The sequence below is a fragment of the Thalassophryne amazonica genome, chromosome 12 (assembly GCF_902500255.1).
Source record: "Thalassophryne amazonica chromosome 12, fThaAma1.1, whole genome shotgun sequence".
NCBI classification, from domain to species: domain Eukaryota; kingdom Metazoa; phylum Chordata; class Actinopteri; order Batrachoidiformes; family Batrachoididae; genus Thalassophryne; species Thalassophryne amazonica.
The window spans coordinates 92,798,608-92,821,956 of NC_047114.1; the positions used below are offsets into that span (position 1 = coordinate 92,798,608).

The window sequence follows — 23,349 nt, forward strand, 5'->3', positions numbered from 1 at the left end:
AGGTGGTCGGCTTTCATCTTCTACAAGTCAGGTGGTGGTGGTGGTGGGTGCAATATTTGGTTAGGATAATCCATCTGACACATTTAATGTTGACGGTCAAATGTGATTCCCAAATGATTTATTGTAGAATCGGCAGCAAATTCTTACTAATCAGAAATGCTCTATTTTGCAAAAAGAGCATTATTCAGTATTGACGCGTATGTATGCTGAGCAAAACTTAAAATGTAATGTTGGAGTGTGTAAAAATATAAAAAGATACCACAATATGATATTTTGATTTTAGAAAGGGAGTCCGTTAATAGACTGTAAGCATTATATTGACTGAGCTTATGGGCTTGGATGGAGTCCATTCTTTGTTTTGCATCCCTTAAAGCTACAGTCTGCAGGATCTAGTATCACCTAGTAGTGAGATTGCAGATTACATTATGATGTCAACGGTCTTTGTTTCCTTTCACTTTTGCACTTCACTGGCAACAGCGATTCATGCTCTCTCGCCTTCTCTTATGATAAGCACTATGTATGATCCTCCATTTCACAAAAATAGAGGGTTCTCCAACTTGCTAGCCTGTACGAGCAACTAGTAGATTATGTATAGGTTAGCAATCACTCGTTCCTTTTTTTTTGTTCAGTCTTCCAGCTGCGCTACAAAATATGCAAATATGTCCCTACCAACATGGCGGTGCAACATGGCAGCCTCCATGAGGGGACCCGCTCCCATGTAGACACAGGGGGGTCATTCTAAATTTGGGTGATTCTTAGACTACGGGCACTTATGTCCTTTGATCATATTGTATGAAAAACAGAAAAAAGGGGAAATTTCACACTTTTATAGCTATCTTTACAATGAAAGTGTGTTAAGAAATTTGTTCTAGTAGTCTATGATGACTTTTTCACCTTTTTTCACCATCATTATATGCAAATATTGCCGTTTTGTGCTTATCCCACACCCAGACTTTTGATCTTCAATGATAAAAATGAATGGTAAAGAAACATTTTTTCTAATGTTTTAAAATATCTCTGAATAAAATATCAGTAAAATAATCAAAACATAATTGGGGTATTCACTGTCATACAACTGTTGTGATTTTTTTAAACAAAATGTAGTTGTCCCACACTATTGCCGTAATTTCCACCACAACACTGTAATGTCCCTTTAAACAGTTTGTATGAAAGATTGTTTAGGTAGTTTCTATGGAGATAAACAGTGACATCAGAGCACATGTATATAGCGCCAAACCACAACAAACAGTTGCCTCAAGGTGCTTTATATTGTAAGGCAATGGTGTGGTGGAAATTACATTTACAAGGCCAATAGTGCCCGTAGTTAAAGAATCACCCATTTATGAAAATGCACCGATTCATGTTCTCTGGATAAGGGTTAGAGTTAGGGTCAGAGCGTCTTGAAATTGAACATCACTCTCCGTAAAAGATTCCTGCCCACATTGTTGATACATCAGAAGGAACTCACAATCCTGCACATGTTGAGGGTTTAAAAGTGTATCTGGCTGTGTTTGGGTGTGTTCTGGAGCATGTGAAGGGGTTGTGTTCTCTTGATTCTCTTTGTTTACATTGTTTGGCGTATTCTCTGCCAACTCCTACTTTGCGAGATGCTGCTCTGTAGCCTTGCTTTCTCTTTCCTGGTGTTTCTTGCAGTCTTCATAAAGCTCAAACTTGTTCCTGCAGTGACAACAGACATAGCGATTTTGTCCAATACATTTGCTCAAGTATTCTGTCACGTTGTTAGAACAAGTAAAGTTGTGGCAGGTTTTCAAATGGTTGCTTTTTCTACACTTTTCTTTTGAGTCACAAAGTGTTGGCTGGTTGGTTGGTTCTTGGGGTGCAACATTCAGATCAGTTTTCATTTCCATTGCAAAAGCTTAGGCTCTTCAAGAGGTCATGAATCGGATTGTTGGGGTGTCACACTTTTTCTCATGCTCCTGTCACAAAATGAGTCACATTTTCGTAATGCATTTTTTATTATTATTATTATTATTATTATTTATAACCCTACCCCTTCCTCTAACCATAACCCTCACAGACCCCCTTGTGTCGCCCTGCATTCTGTTCTCCTGTCAAGAAAATGCGGTAGTTTTTGTGACGGGAGCACGAACCATAGAGTAATTTACTTTTCGTGATGACATCATGAAGTGGAGTGAGTTTAAGTTGTTACTGGAACACTGGGCATTTTTCCACCTTATTATTTTCTGGATAACCACACAAATCTTGTGTTTGTCAAAATTCTTTTGGTGTTCATGATTATTCTGGTCCGAGCTTTGATGAGGATTTGAATTTGAAGGACTACATGGTGCCGTACCTGTCTCTCAGTTCATCTCTTCTTTCATTTTAAGTTTAGGCAGCAGATTCGTCTTCTCATTTAAGTCCATTTGGTTGATAGAATTTGGCTGCTTCAGCCCGTTTACAAAGCAGCTCTTTTCAGACAGCTGGTGCCACTTTAGCTTGAAAGAGGAATCAAAATGTTGGCTGCAAGCAAGACACTTGAAGCATTCGGAGGACATCTTCTGAAGGGTCTGTGTTATTAGAGCCACTTTCATCAGGAGGAAGTACAACTTCAACAGAGTTCACCATCGGTCACACCAGTAACATGGTGCTGTCCCTTTACTTCCACATCCGCTGTCAATTCTGAATGTTTTTCCTTCAGGTTTCCTTCTTTGTCTTTGCTGGACTCACTTGGTGAATTACCGTCAGATTCACTGTAGACGTCTTAGCCGTCATCCACCTTTGGTAGGCGACAGGCAAAGCTGGAAAGGATACAGTCATCCTCACGCACATGGGGTTTTTTTAAATTAATATCTGACAAGGGAATCTAAGAGAATCAGAACTTAAATAAAAATGGCTTTAAAAGTGATTGGTTCAAGGGTTGGAACTGGTAGAAACCTCTGTTATTCATTTTATTTATTTTTTTATTAGAGCCTGCAGGGCTGAGGTATATTTGGGGCCAAACACTTTTGGAAATATTTACTGAAGAATAGTAAAGAAAAAAAACAAAGAACAGGTTTCTTCATGAATGATCATAAATTACACAAATTCCTCTTTCATGCTACTATATTATTGATTTTGTAACTATTTTTTGTTTTTTCCCAATGATGGGTCATGGGGGCGGGGGTGCAGATGTAGCCTATCTGCTACTGTATTAAACTGTCATTCTTCCTTCAAGGCAACAACACAAACAATCTGAGCTAAACAGAATGCCGATACTGACATCAAACTTTATCCTGCTGCACGATCTGCTTATGCCTGAGCACACATCACCATGCCTGAGCACACATCTACTATGGTGCATCCAGAAAGTATTCACAGCGCAGCACTTTTTCCACATTTTATGTTGCAGCTTTATTCCAGAATGGTTGATAGTCATTTTCTTCCTCAAATTCTACACACAATAGCCCATAATGATAATGTGAAAAAAATTTTTGAGATTTTTCCAAATTGATTATAAATAAAAGCAAACCGAAGAAATCACATGCGTAAGAATTCACAGCCTTTGCCATGAAGCTCAAAATTGAACTCAGGTGCATCCTGTTTCCACTGATCATCCTTGAGATGTTTCTACAGCTTAACTGGAGTCCACCTGGGGTAAATTCAGTTGATTGGAAATGATTTAGAAAGGCACACACCTGTTACATATAAGGTCCCACAGTTGACAGTGCACATCAGAGCACAAACCAAGCATGAAGTCAAAGGAATTGTCTCGTGGCACAAATCTGGGGAAGGACACAGAAACATTTCTGCTGGTTTGAAGGTCCCAATGAGCACAGTGGCCTCCATCATCCATAAATGGAAGAAGTTCAGATCCACTGGGGCGACGGTTCATCTTTCAGCAGGACAATGACCCTAAGCACACAGCCAAGATATCAAAGGAGTGGCTTCAGGGCAACTCTGGCAATGTCCTTGAATGGCCCAGCCAGAGCTCCGACGAGGGCGGTTGCATCTCCTCCACTCTCCCTTATCTCTGTTCTCTGCTTTTAACCTTCAAGTCCCTACTTCACCAGACTGTGAATTCCTCAGATTATATTGGATTCTGGATCTATTGGACTACTATTGGATTAACCATGGAATTGATCAGCTGGTCTCTGAATGCTATTGACACCATTTTTTCTACAAGAAGGTCAGGACCGGGGGATCCTACCTGCCCAGATGGAACATATCCTGCGGGCTATGTTCTCGACTCCTGGAGTTCCTGGCATGTGCCATGCTTGGTGCCTTTCTCTGTTGAGGACGTCGAGGATTTATTCATTTTTGGTCTTATGGTAGCAGGGCTGGTACTTTTTGGCTTATGTGCTGCCCTGATCTACCGGAAAATTGGCAAGACGGCGGCATCAAGAACCACGGCCCCTCGCTTGTCCGTCATGATTAACGAAGTTGGCAAGGCAGTGCATTCTCAGACTGCGATGACTCTTGAACTCAGACACAAATGGGATGACATCTTGGAGCAGATGCGTGCCTTACAGTTGAAGTTGATGATTTCAGAGGCCGGTGAATATTCTTAATTCATTATTGGGAATATTCTTAATTCATAATTGGGATTTGGTTGTGCAAGTGGAACTGTTAAAAAGTATTTTTCACTGCTCAAACCATAACATTACAGACTTATCAAGCCTGAAGGTCAAACTGCCCGACTGTTTTCCTCCAGAGGAATTGTTTTCGGCCTGGGGAACATTGGCTGTTTCTTATCTCGACTCACAAAGACAATAAACTGCTTTTCACAGGACTGAAGCATGCAACACTCCCCTTTCCGGCGCCTGCTTATCGTCACTCCTTCCCCCTTGGGTGGGGGCGGTGCAGTTTTAGCTGTAGCCCACGTTCTCCCCCCCCCAAGCTGATGGCGGCACATCTCAGGGTTGCTGCGTGGCGTTCACCCACTTGCCTCAATTCGGATAACGGACTTCTTCAAACTTAGTGCACATAAACAATGTCAAATGTGTATGTGCTGCCTTTAATTCTGATGTGTGCCATTATTACGGTAAACAAGTAATAATTGTGGACTAATTGCTGTCTGAGGTAACTGGAGTGTAAACGTAATTTCTCCACTGTGAGATCAATAAAGTATATATCTATTGACCAAAGGCTGTGAATACTTACATAGATGTGATTTCTTAGCTTTTTAAATTATTTTTAATAAATTTGCAAAAATTAAAAAACAAGCAAACCTTTTTCATGTCATCATTATGGGGTATTGTGAGTAGAATGTTGAATGTAGAATGTTGCACCATTATACCAAAGCAAATTCCTAGTCTTTGAATCCTGTTCATTGGCAATGGCAATAAACTTCTTCTGAGTTCTGAGAATTTTTGGGGGAAAAAAATCATTTCATCCATTTTGGAATAAGGTCAATGGCTTTGAGAGTCTGTCCCTTAGCCTAGATCTGATGGAATCATCAGTGTTCACAGGAGGAGGAGGACTTCACCTTTGTATGGGCTGCAGGAAATGGCTGCTTCAGTGACATTCTGGTCCAGCTGTTGGACAATACAACGAGTCGCATTGGGACTTTGGTAGCCCATGTCACTCCCCATATGTCAGAGTATGCATGCCATATTTGGCTCAATTCCGAGGTGCCATTTGGACATGAGAGGGACATATACACAGAATTGATCCTTGGTCTTAACGTGTTTGAGAAACACTGCTTTAGAGCCTCATTCTGAAACTGGAAGCATGCAACGGCCTTCCAAAAATGACAATCACTGTCAAAAGTGCAAATATTCTGTTTGTAATCTTAAGTGTACTGCTGTGTTAAACTCCTAAACATGAATGCAAAACATGAATACTGAAAAAATATCTCCAGAAACATCAACACAGAACTCACAAAATGTGAATTTCTTCACGATTTGGTATATATGCGAAGCTACCATCTGTGGGATTAGGACTACTCACCTCTCACTTTCATTCCACCATGGGGCTTCATGCAACCCCTCGTCTCGCGCATGTGGTGAGTGGGTGAACAATCTAACGCTTGCTGAATTCTGCTTCAAAGGATCAAAAAGTGACATCGCTATGAACACTTGACCGCCACAAGCCAGTTCTCCCTGTGGTAACTTTTCTGACACCTTCTGCTTAAAACCCAAAAAGTCAGAAGGATCATGAGGCTGCGCATTCTTGGTCTCTATTCATACTGAAAATCAAGCTCAAGCGAACGTTTGCTCTTCTGCTGCACGGGAGATTTCTGTCCTCCCTGAGTTTGCCTTAGGATACTTGTGTTACTGTTTGACAGGGGGACCGCCCCTGTCCCCGGAGGGTTATGCCCAATGGGGCCAGGCACTTGACACCAGAAGTGAGAGCTCGCTTGGGGCTTGCCTGCCCACCTCACCAGGTGTAGTGACCCCCCCCCCCCCCCAAAAAAAAACATTTATTTTGTTTATTTGCCGAGATAGGTTTTGCAATCAAGATTTCCTGAAGTAACTGATCCGTAAACTGAAATCCATCAACTACTTAAACAGAAAGAAAATATCATGAATGATATTCACGTTTTGTGACTTACGCTTTGCAAGACCTGTGTTCACGTTTTGTGGGATATTTTATTCACGATTTGCAGCAAAATTATTAACGGTTTGCGGATATTCATGGTTTGCATAATTATCATTAATGGTTTGCGAATAATTCATGATTTGTAGCAGATTCACGGTCTCTGAGCCTCCCCAGTGGACTGTCATTGCAACTGTATGCTTTACTCTGTTGACCGTCTCTGGCTATCGAGGAATGTGGAATAGGTTAACTAAGCAGAAGTGACTAAACTGCGTGTGCATCCACAAGGTTTTAATCATCCAAAGTGTTTTATTGTGCTTCACATTCAGAAACCAGTGTTGGGAGCATTCAGCTACATGTTAGGAGCAATTTGGGCATTAAGTACCTTGCTTAAGAGCACTTTAGTTCTGGAATTGCTAAGAGTGAGATTCATTTCTGTCTCTGTAAAAGCTGACAGGGGCCCACAGTGCTTCCAAATTAAGACACCACGAGCAAAAGCAGAAAAACTTCTACATCAAATCAACAACAATTTGTTGTCTTGCATATGGTGGGGGGCACTGACACACACAGAACACCAACAAATATAACCTATGTCACATCATGCACTTGGACTTTCACTTTCTTTTTGTTTTTTCCATATGAAACTTAAAATCCCAAATTCAATCCCCTATGCAGCATCTGCTTCAAATCCACACAAACACAAAAATGATTAGCGAAGCTCCACAACACAACAGAAGTAGCTATAACGTGATGGATGTTCAGACTGTTCAGTGCATCACAGCGCTCCAATATTTATCACAACCTGGTCATCAGAGCTTATGATTTAGTTATTACCCAGAGGCCAAAATACGGCCACCGGGTACCGCGAAGACTTTACGTCCGTCCGTCTGTGCTCAGCCAAGTCCAGTCCTGTTACTGCCAGGGTCTTCAAATTCACAGGGAGCATGCCTATACTATTTACCTGTTGCACATATGTGTTTCTACCTGTTTTTCGTATTAGTTGTTTGTATTTTTATTCTGATTGATTGTATTTTTTATCTTTCTGAGGTACCTGGCTGCCATGAGAGACTGAAATTTCCCTTCAGGGATTAATAAAGTTATCTATCTTGGGACACAGACCTTGGACAAGTTCAAAGATGGGTAACCTTGACCTATTCTAAGGGGTCAAAAAGTCACGTTCTTTTTGTACTCTTTCATGGATTACATGCTCATACAGCAGATAGATGGAGTGCAGTTTGAAGCAGAAATGAGGTGATAATCGGTGAATTGCTGCTGACGCTAAGAAACGACGCATGCGCAGTGAAGGTGGGGCAGACCGATTTTTAGAGGGGGGGCCATTTGGTCGGCAACACTGGCAAACGAAAAACTGTCACAGCAGAATGCTGTCTGCAGTGGCAGACTGCAGGACGTGACGTGAGGCGCGTGCACACCAGGACTCCGTTTGTCTGCTCATTCCATCAGAGCCTGAAATACACCGATGACCAGATTTGTGAAGGCAAGATACTTTGTTTTTGGGAAATGCACCTGCTAAGGTTTAATTATCATTAAAATACATCAGCGACCACTGATTGTGACCACGTGCACAAACAGACGTACACAATCACATTTTGTTGTGTTGTTGAATGGCACATTAAGTAACATGCGACATGTCCTGTAATCTGAAGTAGATGGCAGCCATCAAGTGGGGCTTTTGATCGTTACATTTGTTTCATATTCCATGAAAAAAAAGATATTTAAATGTAAAGCATGTAGTTTGCCTCTGTGGCATAAAAAAAAAAAGTATTTACCTTTTAAAAATAACCCACAATTATCCTGTCAGTCAAAGGGCTGCTCAGCTGTGTATGTAGCAGTTAGCACTCTTGATTGTTCCCAAAAGAAGGTACAGGGCTTAAAACACATCCTGCCCATTTTCCACCCATCTACAGCCAGAAATGGCTGTGCCAAATGAATTTGCAAATCCATAGTGGATCCACTATGCCAACCCTGAAACCAATAGAAGGTAGAGATCTGTGAGTAAGCTCCTCTTGCTTGGCACAACTAGTTGGTTATTGTATTCTAAATCATTATGAAATATCTGGTTCAACAAACTAGTCAACAGCTGTACTGAAGAGGCCAACAAGTCTCTTTATGCATGTAATTGACAGATATTGTATATATATTTTAACAAAAGTCCGATATCTCCCCTTAAAGATGTCAGACTGGAATTCACTTCCTTCCTGTATATCTTCATGTGCGAAATTTCTTTGAAGTCCATCAACCAGTTTTGGAGTTGCGCGTACAGACAGGGTGATTCCTGTGTTTATCCTCCAGGGGTTTAATTGGTGATTCTTGAGCACTGTGGATTACAATCTGTATTGTGCCGGATCATCAAAACAACAAAGAACCAACAATCAAATAAAGACAATGCAGCAATATGTCCTGTACAGAATATGTGTTTTGTTCCCCCAGCATAGGTTTGACTGAATGAAAACTGACCAGTTAGTGCCACTTTCACACCACTTCTCATCTGTAGCTTGCTTCTGGAGAAGATGGATGGATGTCACTTTAAGTTTTCTTTTTCACATTATTGCATCATTAATCACAATTAATTCCTCTGTTAGCTGTGTGCAGAGAGAAGGGTGGGGGTGGGACAAGGATGTACACAAATCAAGACAAAGTGGCCCAATTACAAAAACAATCTGTTTAAAATAATAGACAAACAAAACCAAAATTTAAAAATTAAAATAGTCCAATTGCTTCCCCTTGAAGGCATCGGGCCAGAATTATTTTTCCTTTAGGCATTACGTTACATTTCACTGACATCCAGGAAGCGGTTTAGAATTTGCACTTTTGAGGTCATTATCATCTGAAGCATCAGTTAACTAACACACACACACACACACACACACACACACACACACACACACACACACAGTTATCTTCCTTCTTTCACATCTTCATACAGTTTGTTACCACTGCTTGAAGTTTCATTAAAATTGGCCAACTAGGAGTTAGCTTAGTGGTTAGCACTGTTGCCTCGGAGCAAGAAGATCATGGGTTCAATTCCCACCTGTGACCTTTCTGTGTGGAGTTTGCATGTTCTCCCCGTGTTTGGGTTTCCTCCCACATTTAAAGACATGCAGGTTAGGCAAATAGAAAACTTTATAATTGTCCAGGTCTCCCTTGCAAAAGAGGTCTTGATCTCAATGGGACTAACCTGGTTAAATAAAATATGTATTTCTCCAGGGTGTACAGTAAGCATTTGCATTCTGGAGATGTATTTGAATCACAACATGCACAATTATTATTTTTTTTAAGGACTCACTTATAATCAATGCATCTGGCAACAATGATAAAACGTGAAAATTTTAAGATTAAATTAGTAATCAAAAAGATGAAAGGATAACCATCACAGGAAACTATGTTAATACAACCAATATACATTATATCCTATCACCGATTCCATAAAGTATGTCTTTATTTTCTAGTAGTCGGTATAATTTCATCATCTTATTGATGAAATGTATTTGACTGTATACAGTAAAGTGGATGCTGGAGCACCACTGCCCTCTGGTGGAGGAACAGCTGATAACCGTGACAGGATTTAGAAAATGCACACAAATATCAACTCTGCACTTTAGGCCCTTTACTGTTCAGATTTCTGCTCCACCATCCTGTGAGAGTTCAAAGAACTTCAACATTTAAATGTTCATTATGGGTACCATATGTGAGGCACCAGTGCTAACCACCAAGCCAGCATAAAACTAGGTCGGTCAAAACTAGTAAGTCACACCTGCTTAAATTGAGACATTTTAATTACATGTATATGCTTTCATACTTTTATGTATTACTAAGGCTTCACATAAGCATGGGATAGAAGCATGCCACTTGTTATGAATTTTGGTTAATTTGAAGAATACCGTAGGCTTTGGCTGTCAGCACGTTTCTATAAGAACTGACAAAGTGAATTGGAAAAACTTCACATTTGACTGAAAATCATTCAAAATACTTCACTGTATTTTCTAGATTTTATTTACATATCTAACACACACTCACTGCGGAGTTGATATTGAACAAACACGTACAGTATGCATCTTGTAACGGAACACAATGAAGAAAGTCACAAACTTTTGTTAAACACTGAAACTCCAACATGGTATAGTCCATGGACCATACAGGTTTTCTTTACTACTTAATATAAGGGGACTAAACACCATATATAATCAAACCTCTGTATACAATGGCCTTCATAAAAATGAATGGTGGCAAATATAACCAGGTAGGAATCAGTGAGGGATAAAACAGAAGATAACATATAAAAATGCTCAAATCATATTGAAAACAATACCACATTATTTGTCTGAACAAAAAGATTCCAAAAAGGTATAGTTTGGACTATCTATGATTGAATGTTATGGAATTACAGGCTAAAAACAAGAGTTTGTAGAGGGGACAAAAGTTAAAAATCAAACTGCTTGACTTCACAGGGTTTTAAAAAAGACATAGTCTGCACTACCTATTATACTATCACATTAAGTAATAACACACATCATAGTCATAATGGTTGTTGACCTTGTTTGATCTTTACTTTGGAGCCCAAGCATTTAACATGGTCAAAACTATTCAATTTATTAATCCTATTGGCGAAACCAATAATTCATATCATGTTTAACCAAAATTGGAGCAGCTTTGACTTTTGACCCCTGTACATACTGAAATGGACCCCTCACCTTTTTTGTGTTTTTTACCCCATAACATTCATCTTTATGATCGACAAAGTGGTATATTTCGCAATATGATTGGAACATTTTAAATTTTGACCCCTGCCTGGCTATAGCTGCCACCCTGGGATGGCTACCACGCATTTTTGTATGAGCCATAGTATACAGAGGCTGGATTGTAAGTGTTTAGTCACCTTAAATGCTACTAAAATTGTCTTCAGGCTCTGCTAGTTCAAACAAGCCTTCTCTCTGTGTTCCTGAAGACGAGATTTCCTTGTAAAGGTTTTGCTGCATATGGGACAAGAAAAAGGCCTTTCTCCTGTGTGCACCATCATGTGTCTCTTCAGCTCGCCATTTAACCTGTAGGCTTTGTTGCAAACTTCACACACAAATGGGCGCAAGCCGATATGCTTAGCTCTACGGTGCGCCAACACGTGTGATTGGCGCTTGTAAGACACGCCGCAGTCTTCACACTTATATGGCCTTTCTTCTGAATGTTTAACCATATGAACTTTGAGCTGGGCCGCGCTGGGCCAACCTTTCCCACATGTGTCACACAGGTATGGATCCTGTCCCGCGTGCTTATACAGATGCCATTTAAGGTATGTTTTTTGGTAGAATTTCTGCCCACAGATCTGACACGGGTATCCGCCCGTGTGCCTCACCATGTGCGCTTTCAGGCACTGAAGACTGCTGAACTGTTTGCCACAGTAGGAACAATCACTGGGTCCGCTCTGAGTACCAGACGCTTGTTGTTTATGCTTGCGCTGATGTAAAATCAGATACGGGAGAGATCTAAAACTCTGTCCACACGTTTCGCAGGTGCATGGCGGTACAGTGGTGGTGTGACTTTTTTCATGCTGAAATAGGCGCCGCGGTTTTGTGAAACACTTCTTACAGGTGGTGCACTGGTACAGATTTTTGTTCTGCTGATGTCGGATCAATTCCGACAACTTCACGAATGCCGTGTTGCATAGAGAACACGGGTACGAGCCTCGAATTTCATGTGCCCGAAAATAGTGCTTTTTCAGCTTCATGAGTCCCGAGATGTTCTTTTTACACATCGTGCACTTAATGACGTCAAGTTTTCTGCTGTCGCTGGTGCAGCCTGCAGAGATTGCGGTTTTGCCTTCCTTCGTCTCAGGAGTGTTCTCATGCGTATTGTCGCTGGTTCTGAAATCACACCCAACGATAAAACATTTGGAGTCTTTTATAACGTGCCTGTAATTGTTAGTTCGCCTTCTGTGAATAAGGTTTTGGGAACATTTACTCCGATGCTTCTCAAAGCTTTTGCTGTAAATGAAGCTCTGGCCACACTGCTGACATGTTAGAGGTGATTTATGAACATGCACACGTTGAGAGTTCAGAGGCGCATCTGGGTTTGATGGAGACCATTCTGCAGCGCTCGAAGAGGCCAAAGTCTCCTCGCTCCGTTTGTTTGCGACATCTGAAACATTCTCCTGAGGTAATTCTTTGTTTGCGTGTCGATGTTCAAAAGCCTTGCACTTGCTTTCCTGGTGTCTCTTGCAGTCTTCGTAGTGGGAAAAGTTGTTTCCACAAGGACAAATGAAAGCACTTGGCTCAGTGTGAGTTCTTGTGTGACTTGTCAAGTCACTGGCACAAGTAAAAGTTTGACCGCACGCAGAACATGTTTTAAGACGGCTGCTTTTTTTAGACATTTTTTCCGATGAATCATATGAATCAGCTTCATTTGAGAAGAAGAGAAGAGACTCTTTTGTCATCTCAACAGGTCCTGGATTGGACTGTTGGGGTAAGCTCATGGAAGAATGGGAGTCTGCCCACTTCCTTCCTTTGCTACTAGCCGCACAAGTCTTCTGGTGTTTGTCGAAATTCTTTTGGTAGGTGTAAACTTTGCCACAAAGGGAGCAAACAAGACTGTCATCATTAGACTGGTCCAGGTTTTTATGAACCTCAGATGAGATATTATCAGTGGAGGTATTTGCCAAAGATGGGATGTCATTGTCACTTCGGCTACAAACTGCCTCTGTGGTAGTCTGTGTTTTAGGGTGCAGATTTATCCTCTCGAAAAAGCTACTTTGGTTGGTGCAATCTCGTCTGTTCAGTCTCTTCATCGAGCACTCTTTTTCAAACACCTTGTGCTTCTTTAATTTGTTAAGGCAATCTAAATTCTGGCCACCAAAGAGATGCTTGAATCCTTTCGGGGATGACTTACTACCACTTTCCAAAGGGTAGGAATCACTCTCATCAGGAGGAAGTATTACTTCGACAGAGGCTCCCTGATCTTCCATTGGATCAACATTTTGCTTTCCACAGTCTTCCTTTTTTGGAATTTCTGGATGGACCTCTTCAAAGTGTCCTCCTTCCACACCTGTCCCACTTTCCAATGAGTTACCTCTGTGCGCATCTTCAGGGACAGACACAGATACGACAACTGTGTCTTTGCTGTCGTCTACGTTTGGAAGAGTATAGGACAGGCTTGAAAGGATGCAGTCGTCATCAGGGTCAGATAGAGCTAGAAAATTTGACCAAAAAAAGTTATGCCTTTTCCAATATCTGAAACTGAATGAATGAATGAATAAATAAATAAAAAATAGAATTAGAATTTGAGTTAAAATTCCAAAAGTACTACCTTGAGAAACTTCATGCCTGTGACACTTGTGATGATGGATAATTTTTTTCAGCAGCTCAGGCTGATTAGTCAACTCCACGCACTCCTTCAAGATGGAAGGAGAGAGACTGAGCCAAAGGCGAGTCTGCAGAGGATGCAAAACGGTGTAAATCAAAAAGCAGCTATTATTACATTCCATGATCATTTTACTCAACCACCACTAGCAATGATAATAAAACGTCTTGTCAGTTCAGACAGCAACACAACTGGGGACTTGTGGTTTATTAACAGCATAATCTACAAGTAGTCTTGAACCACTCCATCAATCTTCAGACCTCATCAATCTTCAGAAGAGAAGCCTCTTCTTTTAATACTCAGAGAAATCCCAAGAAATTAAAGCGTAATAGTGTGTGGATTATCCTGTTCACACAATACTGACACACTGAAAGAAAATACAGGTAACCAATTCTGTTTCATTCCCAATACTTCAAAACAGCAATGCTTAGCCAGAGCCACTTAGTGTCAGTCTTTGCAAAATGCTCAAAATCTCATGGATTTCAGATGAAACACAGAGCAGGTAGCTCAGTGGGATAAGCAGTTGTTCAAGTGTGGTTAATTTACAGTTTATAGATTATTATAGATTGATGCAAAAAAAAGATTTTTTTGAAACCAACACAAAGCTATTATTACTATTATCATCATCATATGACCAGTGGTGGGCACAGCTAACCAAAAAGTTAGCTTCAATAACCGTTAATCCGCTAACTGAAAAGTTAACTTTTATAAAGCTAAACCAATAAACCAATAAAAAATTAGCGGAAGTTACAGCTAAAAGCTAAACCGATAACTTTTAGTACTGACTCCAGTACACTGGCAGCTACTGATACTTCTGAGTATATTAAAAGGCATTATTTTTATTATTATTTTTAATTTGAAAACTGAAACTTCTGCTTGTTAAGTGTGGCAGTTGGTATTCACACTGCCATGAACACTGCCATCTACTGGATGGGAGTGTGAATACCAATTGCCACACATTTGCTATACGTGCTGAATCACTTAGAATTTTCAAATTGCCTTTTTTACAAATGAAAAAAAATGACATATTTACAAATAAAGATTTATTTGTAAAAAAAAACAACACACACACACGTTACAGTAACTTGTGTGCTGTTTTTATAAACTGACCAACCACTGACAACAGGAAGCTCCATTTTCCCATAATGCCTTTTGACATGTGTGTCTGTAAACACTAAAACCTTCAAAATTAGTGCATTACTTTAAAGCTAAAACATACAGCTGATATTTTCACTTTTTAAAAACAACAGAGGTGATGTTAATTTCAACAACCTGTCCGGAATTAGTTTGTGTAAAATTTTAACGACAAGTCAAATCTGCCTTACTGTGCATGACTCCTCTGACAACTCTGCACGACCGTATGGCTGTGAAAATGATTTTTTTTTTTTTTCTTCTCTTGTTTTGTCTCTGGGAGCCAGCTCTCCTCTGCTGGCAGAGGATTGAGCTCTACTTTTCATAGCTGTCTGTCTGCAACAAAACACATAACAGGCAGGAACTAAAATGTATGATTTCAGGCTTGAAACATGTTTGTAACTGTTAAGCTTTATTCACTATGCCCACATAAAGATATTAGTGGTCTAAACATTATCAGGACTAAATTTAGCGGAAGTTAATTGGACCGCTAATGGTTTTCAAAGTTAGCTTCGCTAATTAGCGGTTAGTGGATTAACAGAACAGTACCCACCACTGCATATGACAGTTACAATATTATATTTTGTCACTGTCCACTCAGACTAAAACTGTTACTGAGGCTTTAAGCTTCAATTTGCTACCAAACAGTGAACTTCTGCATAAATATGAAATGACTGCTGGTTCATGAACCCCACTACTGTCTGTGTCTTTGTACAAGACAGTTGACAGTTAGCTAAGCTGACATAAATTGTGTGCTTCATTACATGCACAACTGTGCAATTTATCCTGTGCAACAATTTGACTATAGATATACATACTTATAGTCAATTATAGTTTATTTTTGACAATCTGTTCACATCAGTATTTATGCACCCACCATATTGCAATATACTTTAGTCACCTTTCTTTAATGTAAATATTTTTATTTTTCTTTACTATTGTATGACTCCTCCTGCTGCTGCAACAAGTGATTTTCCCCACTGTGGGATCAATAAAGTTTATCTTATCTGCATTGTACCAGTCAACCCAGCCATAAATAGGTACCAGCACTGGTTGGTGAAGTAACCAGTGTTGGACTGGGGATGCTATCCTCCTAGACTCTCATCTGCTTCATGATATGGAATCCAAAACTTTGACTTGTACTGTATGTTGAATGTTTAATTATGTTGAGGCACACACACACACACACACGCAAAAACAATGGAACACCCCAATGTTACTGCATACAGGTGTAATAAATTTGCAATCAACACGCTCAACAATAATTTTTAAACCCCAAATTTTGAATGGCACCAGACTGCTGCACCATCAGGTACCTACTTGTTCAAGGTCGGGAACTGGTAACAGATGCTGCAGATTGAAGACAAATTTCTTTGTTAGAGCCTGCAGGGCCGAGTCATATTTGGGGCCAAATAGTGAGGGGAACATTTTCTGAAGGGCAAAGAAAGCTAGATTTTAAATTCCACAAAAAAAATCCACAATAAATAAATACATTCATATCACTCCATCTAAGGAACATTTATTCACACGTAGTACCAGCCAGCCTACCTCATAAAACATATACCTCTGACATGGATCATCCAAGAGAGTGTGAACAAGCTTTAAGAAGTTCACTATTGTTGCCGTCACCTCAGAACTGGAAGCCTTAAAAAGTGAATTAAAAACCACATAAGTTCATTTAAATGAAATGCAGGGTGATGGCGTTTCACCAATGGCCCTACCTCCTTATCCTGTGCACTAACGTAGGCATTCATTCTGGCTAAATGAGGCTCGATGGTCTCTGACCTGATGAACTCATTACTGCGGCACAACTCCACCACCACCTGTTGATACATTAAAATGTCAAACAACGTACAGCACTGAAATAAATTATTGTATCGATATCGTCACATTTGTCACTTTGCAAAGAGCCACAGCACAACAGAAGCAACAAACACAAAAAAGAAGAGGTTTCTGCCTGGAGGACCTTAAATGACAGACTGTTCACTGCATTGCAAGTACAACATGAAAATATAGCAAAACTAAAATCAGTAATAAAATAATTTACTCTGCCCTGTCAGCCAGATATGTGCTATAATTCAAACCTAATAGAACGAGGGGTCAGAGGTACAGCACAGTGCTTCTTGGCATGAGGAAAATACAGAGAATGAGAAAAAAACTTGTGAAAAGCACTACCTGATTAGCTGGTAAGAAGTATAAAACATGCGTTATCTTTTAGAAATAGAGTTGGTGCGCGTTAGAACTGAAGCACCGCTGTTCTGCTGATGAGCTAGAAGAAAGTACTGATTGTGTGGTGGTACTTAGCTCCATCAGCACAGCACTTACGAAGCAGTACTCAGACTAATGCTGTGTTCATAACCCTCAGAAGCTCGGAAAGGCCAGACATAAAAAAAAAAAAAACTTCTTGAAAAAGTGCTTTCATGAGTTTACCTCGGAGACAAATACAGATCGACTAGCAGCCTATCACTGTAGAGCCAGGCTAACATTATCTTTTGGGTGAAAAGAAATCATCTACAACGTTTTTTGCTAATTTGTAGTGATGGAAACAATTAATTAGAAACAGAATGCGAATATATTATATAGCAGGAATGTCATGTTACAAAAGTTATTTTAAATATGCATTCTCAACATTTGTAACGTGCCGTGGCTGTGACATCAACTTGGATACCACAGACTGCTCAATTTTCTCAAGTTTTCGAGTGAAAATTCAGACCCAACAGAGTGTTCAAGGCATTTTCCCCGAGCTAGAGGTCAGAATCTCCAACCTTCCGAGGATTTTGAATGCAGCATGATCTGTGGGAGGCGTGTTTTATCAAGCCAGTACCATCAATTTAAAAAGGTAGCTGCTATTGAATGGTACTGTACACAAACTGCAAATGACATTAATTACCCATTATTGTTATTTATGGTACCCGTAATCACAGTTCATGTGTAACCCTAGTTTTTAAACATAGGGTTTGAGCATGCATGACAATCAGTTGCCTCCTTTACAGCATGGAGGCTTTATCTAACTGTAATCATGGCAGTTTCTTATTGGATGCTGTGCAAAGTGGTGAAATACGGTACTATGTCAATCGTTACTTAAATTTTCACGGCCAGGAATACGTCACATCTGGCAAAAATCTATTGTAAATTGGTATTTTCACACAAATGCGTGACAGCTCGGTGAAAACACACTCAGGCTATGCTTTTCAATAGAAATCAGCTGGTTTTGTTTTGTCTCTACCTTGCCTTTGTCTTGTCCTAGATACATGCCATTTTTCTGATCGCAGTGCAGCGATCAGAAGAACGTCATGTAGACAAAAGCAAGTCGACAGTGGTTCATTTCAGGGCTTTGAAAAGTGACCAAATGGCATGTATTTGTAACGAGCATTAACAGCCACCTGATGTTGCTGCAATCGGATCATGACATCCCTGCAAATACTAATGTTGCCTCCACCAGCCATTGTAAATTTTAAACATTACTATTATTGGCATTGAGAGAGTAACAGCAATTCACAATACAATAAACACAACCATGATGGGCTTGTTTTTGAAGCTGCTGCTGCTTATTTCGATCGCGAGAGCTGGCAACATTATCATCAGTGAACCAACTGATCGCTGCATATTTTTGGTATATTTTTAATCATATTCTGACATATCGAATGTAATGTAGATGACAAATAGTTACTCTGGCACGCAGGCCCATAAGGAGCTGGACTTTCTCAGTGTCAGCGAGCAGCTCTGGCTCCGCTTCCAACACCGTGCTAAAAAAGTCCTCCAATAAACCGTAATACATCACAGCTCCCTGCTTCACAATGTCCCACAAAGCTGCACACATGAGCTGCAGAGGAGACACAATCAGCCGGAGCGAGGACAGAGGAAGACAACCTGAGGACACACACATAAACAAACAAAAACCCAGATACATTTATAACAACGCTAACGCTACAATTAAAACGACACGTTCAAATGAGTATTTCCTTATGTATGCCCTTAGCTGACAATAAAACACTCACCATGGTCTGATGCTTTTGTACTCATGTTGACGATAAAAGGAAAAGCGAATTCAGTTGTGCAGCTGGTCGTTTGTTAATATCATCACGGCCGCAAAGCGGCGTTGCCAAATCTGCCGACACACCTTCTTCTGTTGGCTTTCCTGGAGGCAGGTAAACCAGTCTGCGCATTACCGCCACCAGCGGGACTGGAGGATAGCCCGACAGAGGGGCAAAAAAACAAAACAATCCCCCCCCTTCCCCCTAAAAAAAAAACAACGAAAAAAAACATTATAACTTTTGGTTACTCGTGTGTGTGTGTGCGCATGCGTGCGTGCATATCCAGTAACATAGTTTTGTAGTTTTACTTATGTTAAAATTTTACTTATCTTATTCGTATCTTATCTGATCTTATCTTACCGTATTTTATCGCATCTTATCATATCTTATTAGTATATCAACGTATCTTAACTTATCTTATTTGTATCTTATTGTAGCTTATTTGTATTTTATTTGATCATATCTTATTGCATCATATCATGTCTTATTCGTACTCGTATCTTATCTTATGTTATTAGTATCTTATCTTATGTAATTGTATCTTATTAGTATCGCATCTTATCGTATCATATCATATTTGTATCTTATTTTATCATATCGTATCGCATCATATCGTATCTCATTCTTATCATATGTTATTAGTATCTTATCTTATTAGTATCTTATCGTATCTGTGTCTTATCATATCGTATCTTATTCGTATCTTACCGTATGTTATGAGCATCTTATCATATCTTATCTTAGCTTACTTAATGTTAGCTTAGTTTTATAGTTTAATCTTACATTTCATTGTTTGTTTTTTAATATGTTTTTGCGTGTATTTTAATGTTTTAAATAGGACCCTTGAGAAAATAGAAATTCAGAACATATGTCTGTTTTTCTGAATTTCTGTTTTTTTTTTTTTTTTTTTTTTTTTTTTTTTTTTTTTTTTTTTTTTTTTGGAATTAGCATAACTCCTGCAAGATGATCTTTTAATTAATCAGTTAATCACTTGGTGTTTAGGTGAGGAGGGGAACCAAGATGGTGGACTGATCCACCAACAGCTCCATAAACTGCCGACACACCTTCTTCTGTTGGCTTTCCTGGAGGCAGGTAAACCAGTCTGCGCATTACCGCCACCAGCTGGACTGGAGGATAGCCCGACAGAGGGGCAAAAAACCAAAACAATCCCCCCCTTCCCCCTTAAAAAAAAAAAAATTATAACTTTTGGTTACTCGTGTGTGTGTGTGCGCATGCGTGCGTGCATATCCAGTAACATAGTTTTGTAGTTTTACTTATGTTGAAATTTTACTTATCTTATTCGTATCTTATCTGATCTTATCTTACCGTATTTTATCACATCTTATCATATCTTATTAGTATATCAACATATCTTAACTTATCTTATTTGTATCTTATCGTAGTTTATTTGTATTTTATTTGATCATATCTTATTGCATCATATCATGTCTTATTCGTACTCGTATCTTATGTTATTAGTATCTTATCTTATCTTATGTAATTGTATCTTATTAGTATCGCATCTTATCGTATCATATCATATTTGTATCTTATTTTATCATATCTTATCCCATCATATCATATCTCATTCTTATCATATGTTATTAGTATCTTATCTTATTAGTATCTTATTGTATCTGTGTCTTATCATATCGTATCTTATTTTATCATATGTTATTAGTATCTTATCTTATCATATCTTATTAGTATATCAACGTATCTTAACTTATCTTATTTGTATCTTATCGTAGTTTATTTGTATTTTATTTGATCATATCTTATTGCATCATATGTCTTATTCGTACTCGTATCTTATGTTATTAGTATCTTATCTTATCTTATGTAATTGTATCTTATTAGTATCGCATCTTATCGTATCATATCATATTTGGATCTTATTTTATCATATCTTATCCCATCATATCGTATCTCATTCTTATCATATGTTATTAGTATCTTATCTTATTAGTATCTTATCGTATCTGTGTCTTATCATATCGTATCTTATTTTATCATATCTTATCGCATCATATCGTATCTTATTCGTATCTTACCGTATGTTATGACCATCTTATCGTATCTTATCTTAGCTTACTTAATGTTAGCTTAGTTTTATAGTTTGATCTTACATTTCATTGTTTGTTTTTTAATATGTTTTTGCGTGTATTTTAATGTTTTAAATAGGACCCTTGAGAAAATAGAAATTCAGAACATATGTCTGTTTTTCTGAATTTCTGTTTGTTTGTTTTTTTGTTTTGTTTTTTTGGAATTAGCATAACTCCTGCAAGATGATCTTTTAATTAATCAGTTAATCACTTGGTGTTTAGGTGAGGAGGGGAACCAAGGTGGTGGACTGATCCACCAACAGCTCCATAAACTGCCGACACACCTTCTTCTGTTGGCTTTCCTGGAGGCAGGTAAACCAGTCTGCGCATTACCGCCACCAGCTGGACTGGAGGATAGCCCAACAGAGGGGCAAAAAAACAAAACAATCCCCCCTTCCCCCTTAAAAAAAAGAAAAAAGAAAAAAAAAACATTATAACTTTTGGTTACTCGTGTGTGTGTGCGCATGCGTGCGTGCATATCCAGTAACATAGTTTTGTAGTTTTACTTATGTTGAAATTTTACTTATCTTATTCGTATCTTATCTGATCTTATCTTACCGTATTTTATCGCATCTTATCTTATCATATCTTATTAGTATATCAACGTATCTTAACTTATCTTATTTGTATCTTATCGTAGTTTATTTGTATTTTATTTGATCATATCTTATTGCATCATATCGTCTTATTCGTACTCGTATCTTATCTTATGTTATTAGTATCTTATCTTATCTTATGTAATTGTATCTTATTAGTATCGCATCTTATCGTATCATATCATATTTGTATCTTATTTTATCATATCTTATCCCATCATATCGTATCTCATTCTTATCATATGTTATTAGTATCTTATCATATCTGTGTCTTATCATATCGTATCTTATTCGTATCTTATTTTATCATATCTTATCGCATCATATCGTATCTTATTCGTATCTTACCGTATGTTATGAGTATCTTATCGTATCTTATCTTAGCTTACTTAATGTTAGCTTAGTTTTATAGTTTGATCTTACATTTCATTGTTTGTTTTTTAATATGTTTTTGCGTGTATTTTAATGTTTTAAATAGAACATGACCCTTGAGAAAATAGAAATTCAGAACATATGTCTGTTTTTCTGAATTTCTGTTTGTTGTTTTTTTGTTTTGTTTTTTGTTTTTTTTTGGAATTAGCATAACTCCTGCAAGATGATCTTTTAATTAATCAGTTAATCACTTGGTGTTTAGGTGAGGAGGGGAACCAAGGTGGTGGACTGATCCACCAACAGCTCCATAAACTGAAAGAAAAAGAAAAAGTAAAAGAAAAAAATCCATTGGCGGATGATTGAGAGTAGGTGGATTATATGGATGTTGTGACCGAGACCCAAAAACATTTTTTAAATAATTAAGCCCAATGTACGACCAACTCACAACTATAATAATTACAATCAGGTTTGGTTTTGGTTTTGGTTTTTGTTGTTGTTTGTTTTTGTCCAGTAGAATTTCACATGTAAGGAATCTGTTTTCTGTCTGATGATGCATAAACATAAAAATTGTGCAGTGAACAACAAACACTGTACATTATACAGATGCAGATATAACTTTACGTATACCTTGGCCAAAATGTTCTAACTCAGTTTTCTCCTACTGTTCACTTTCAGTTTTATCAAACAATATGTAGAATGCTTTATTTCCATATGAAGGTATTTCAGGATTTGCTAGTTTTTACTTAAGACCACTAGATGGCAGTATTGCTGAGGGATCGTCCGTGGATTCAGTCTTGTTGCCAGATTGTGCAGTGACTTTTCACAAGCACTGCCTAGAAAATCTTACCACTGTGTAAAATGCAGTACCTGCTTATAATATCATAATGCTGTATATAATGCGAGACGTTGCTGCTTGCTACTTATGACTATTGTATTATGTGTTATTATGCGTGTGTTCATATATATATATACATATATATATATATATATATATATATATATATATATATATATATATATATATATATATATATATATATATATATATATATATATATTGATCAGGATCAAAGGAATACATGATCAAATAATCCACAGTGAGGATCTAAATTCAAGCATCCAAGATGTAAGGTCAGGATAAAAGATGAGTAATCTGGATCAAGGGGTAACATTCAGGATTAAAGCCTGGTGATCAAGATCAAAGGACAGTCATCAGAACCATGATCAGCAGTCGGGATCAAAGCTCAGCCTTCAGGACTAAAGATCAGC

At 38.5% G+C, this 23,349-nt stretch overlaps 2 protein-coding genes across 2 annotated transcripts in view; one reads left to right on the top strand and one right to left on the bottom strand.

Moving 5' to 3' along the window:
• Nucleotides 1-23,349, top strand: part of LOC117521800 (phosphatase and actin regulator 1-like) — a 142,484-nt gene that overhangs the window by 18,899 nt on the left and 100,236 nt on the right. The gene's annotated exons all lie outside the window — the stretch shown is intronic.
• LOC117521799 (zinc finger protein 585A-like) lies at nt 10,605-19,061 on the bottom strand. Its single transcript, XM_034183146.1, has 7 exons — nt 18,972-19,061; nt 18,644-18,843; nt 16,695-16,796; nt 16,522-16,617; nt 16,294-16,404; nt 13,789-13,912; nt 10,605-13,671 (listed from the first exon to the last, which is right to left on the bottom strand). The coding sequence occupies exons 1-7, from the start codon at nt 18,994-18,996 to the stop codon at nt 11,405-11,407; spliced, it is 2,925 nt and encodes a 974-aa protein (XP_034039037.1). The 5' UTR covers nt 18,997-19,061; the 3' UTR covers nt 10,605-11,404.

Coding starts and splice junctions, on each gene's coding strand:
- LOC117521799 (XM_034183146.1), bottom strand. CDS start 18,996: ATGAGTACAAAAGCATCAGACCATG. Junction 18,844..18,971: donor TACAAAAGCATCAGACCATG/GTGAGTGTTTTA, acceptor GTGTGTCCTCAG/GTTGTCTTCCTCTGTCCTCG. Junction 16,618..16,694: donor TTAGTGCACAGGATAAGGAG/GTAGGGCCATTG, acceptor TCACTTTTTAAG/GCTTCCAGTTCTGAGGTGAC.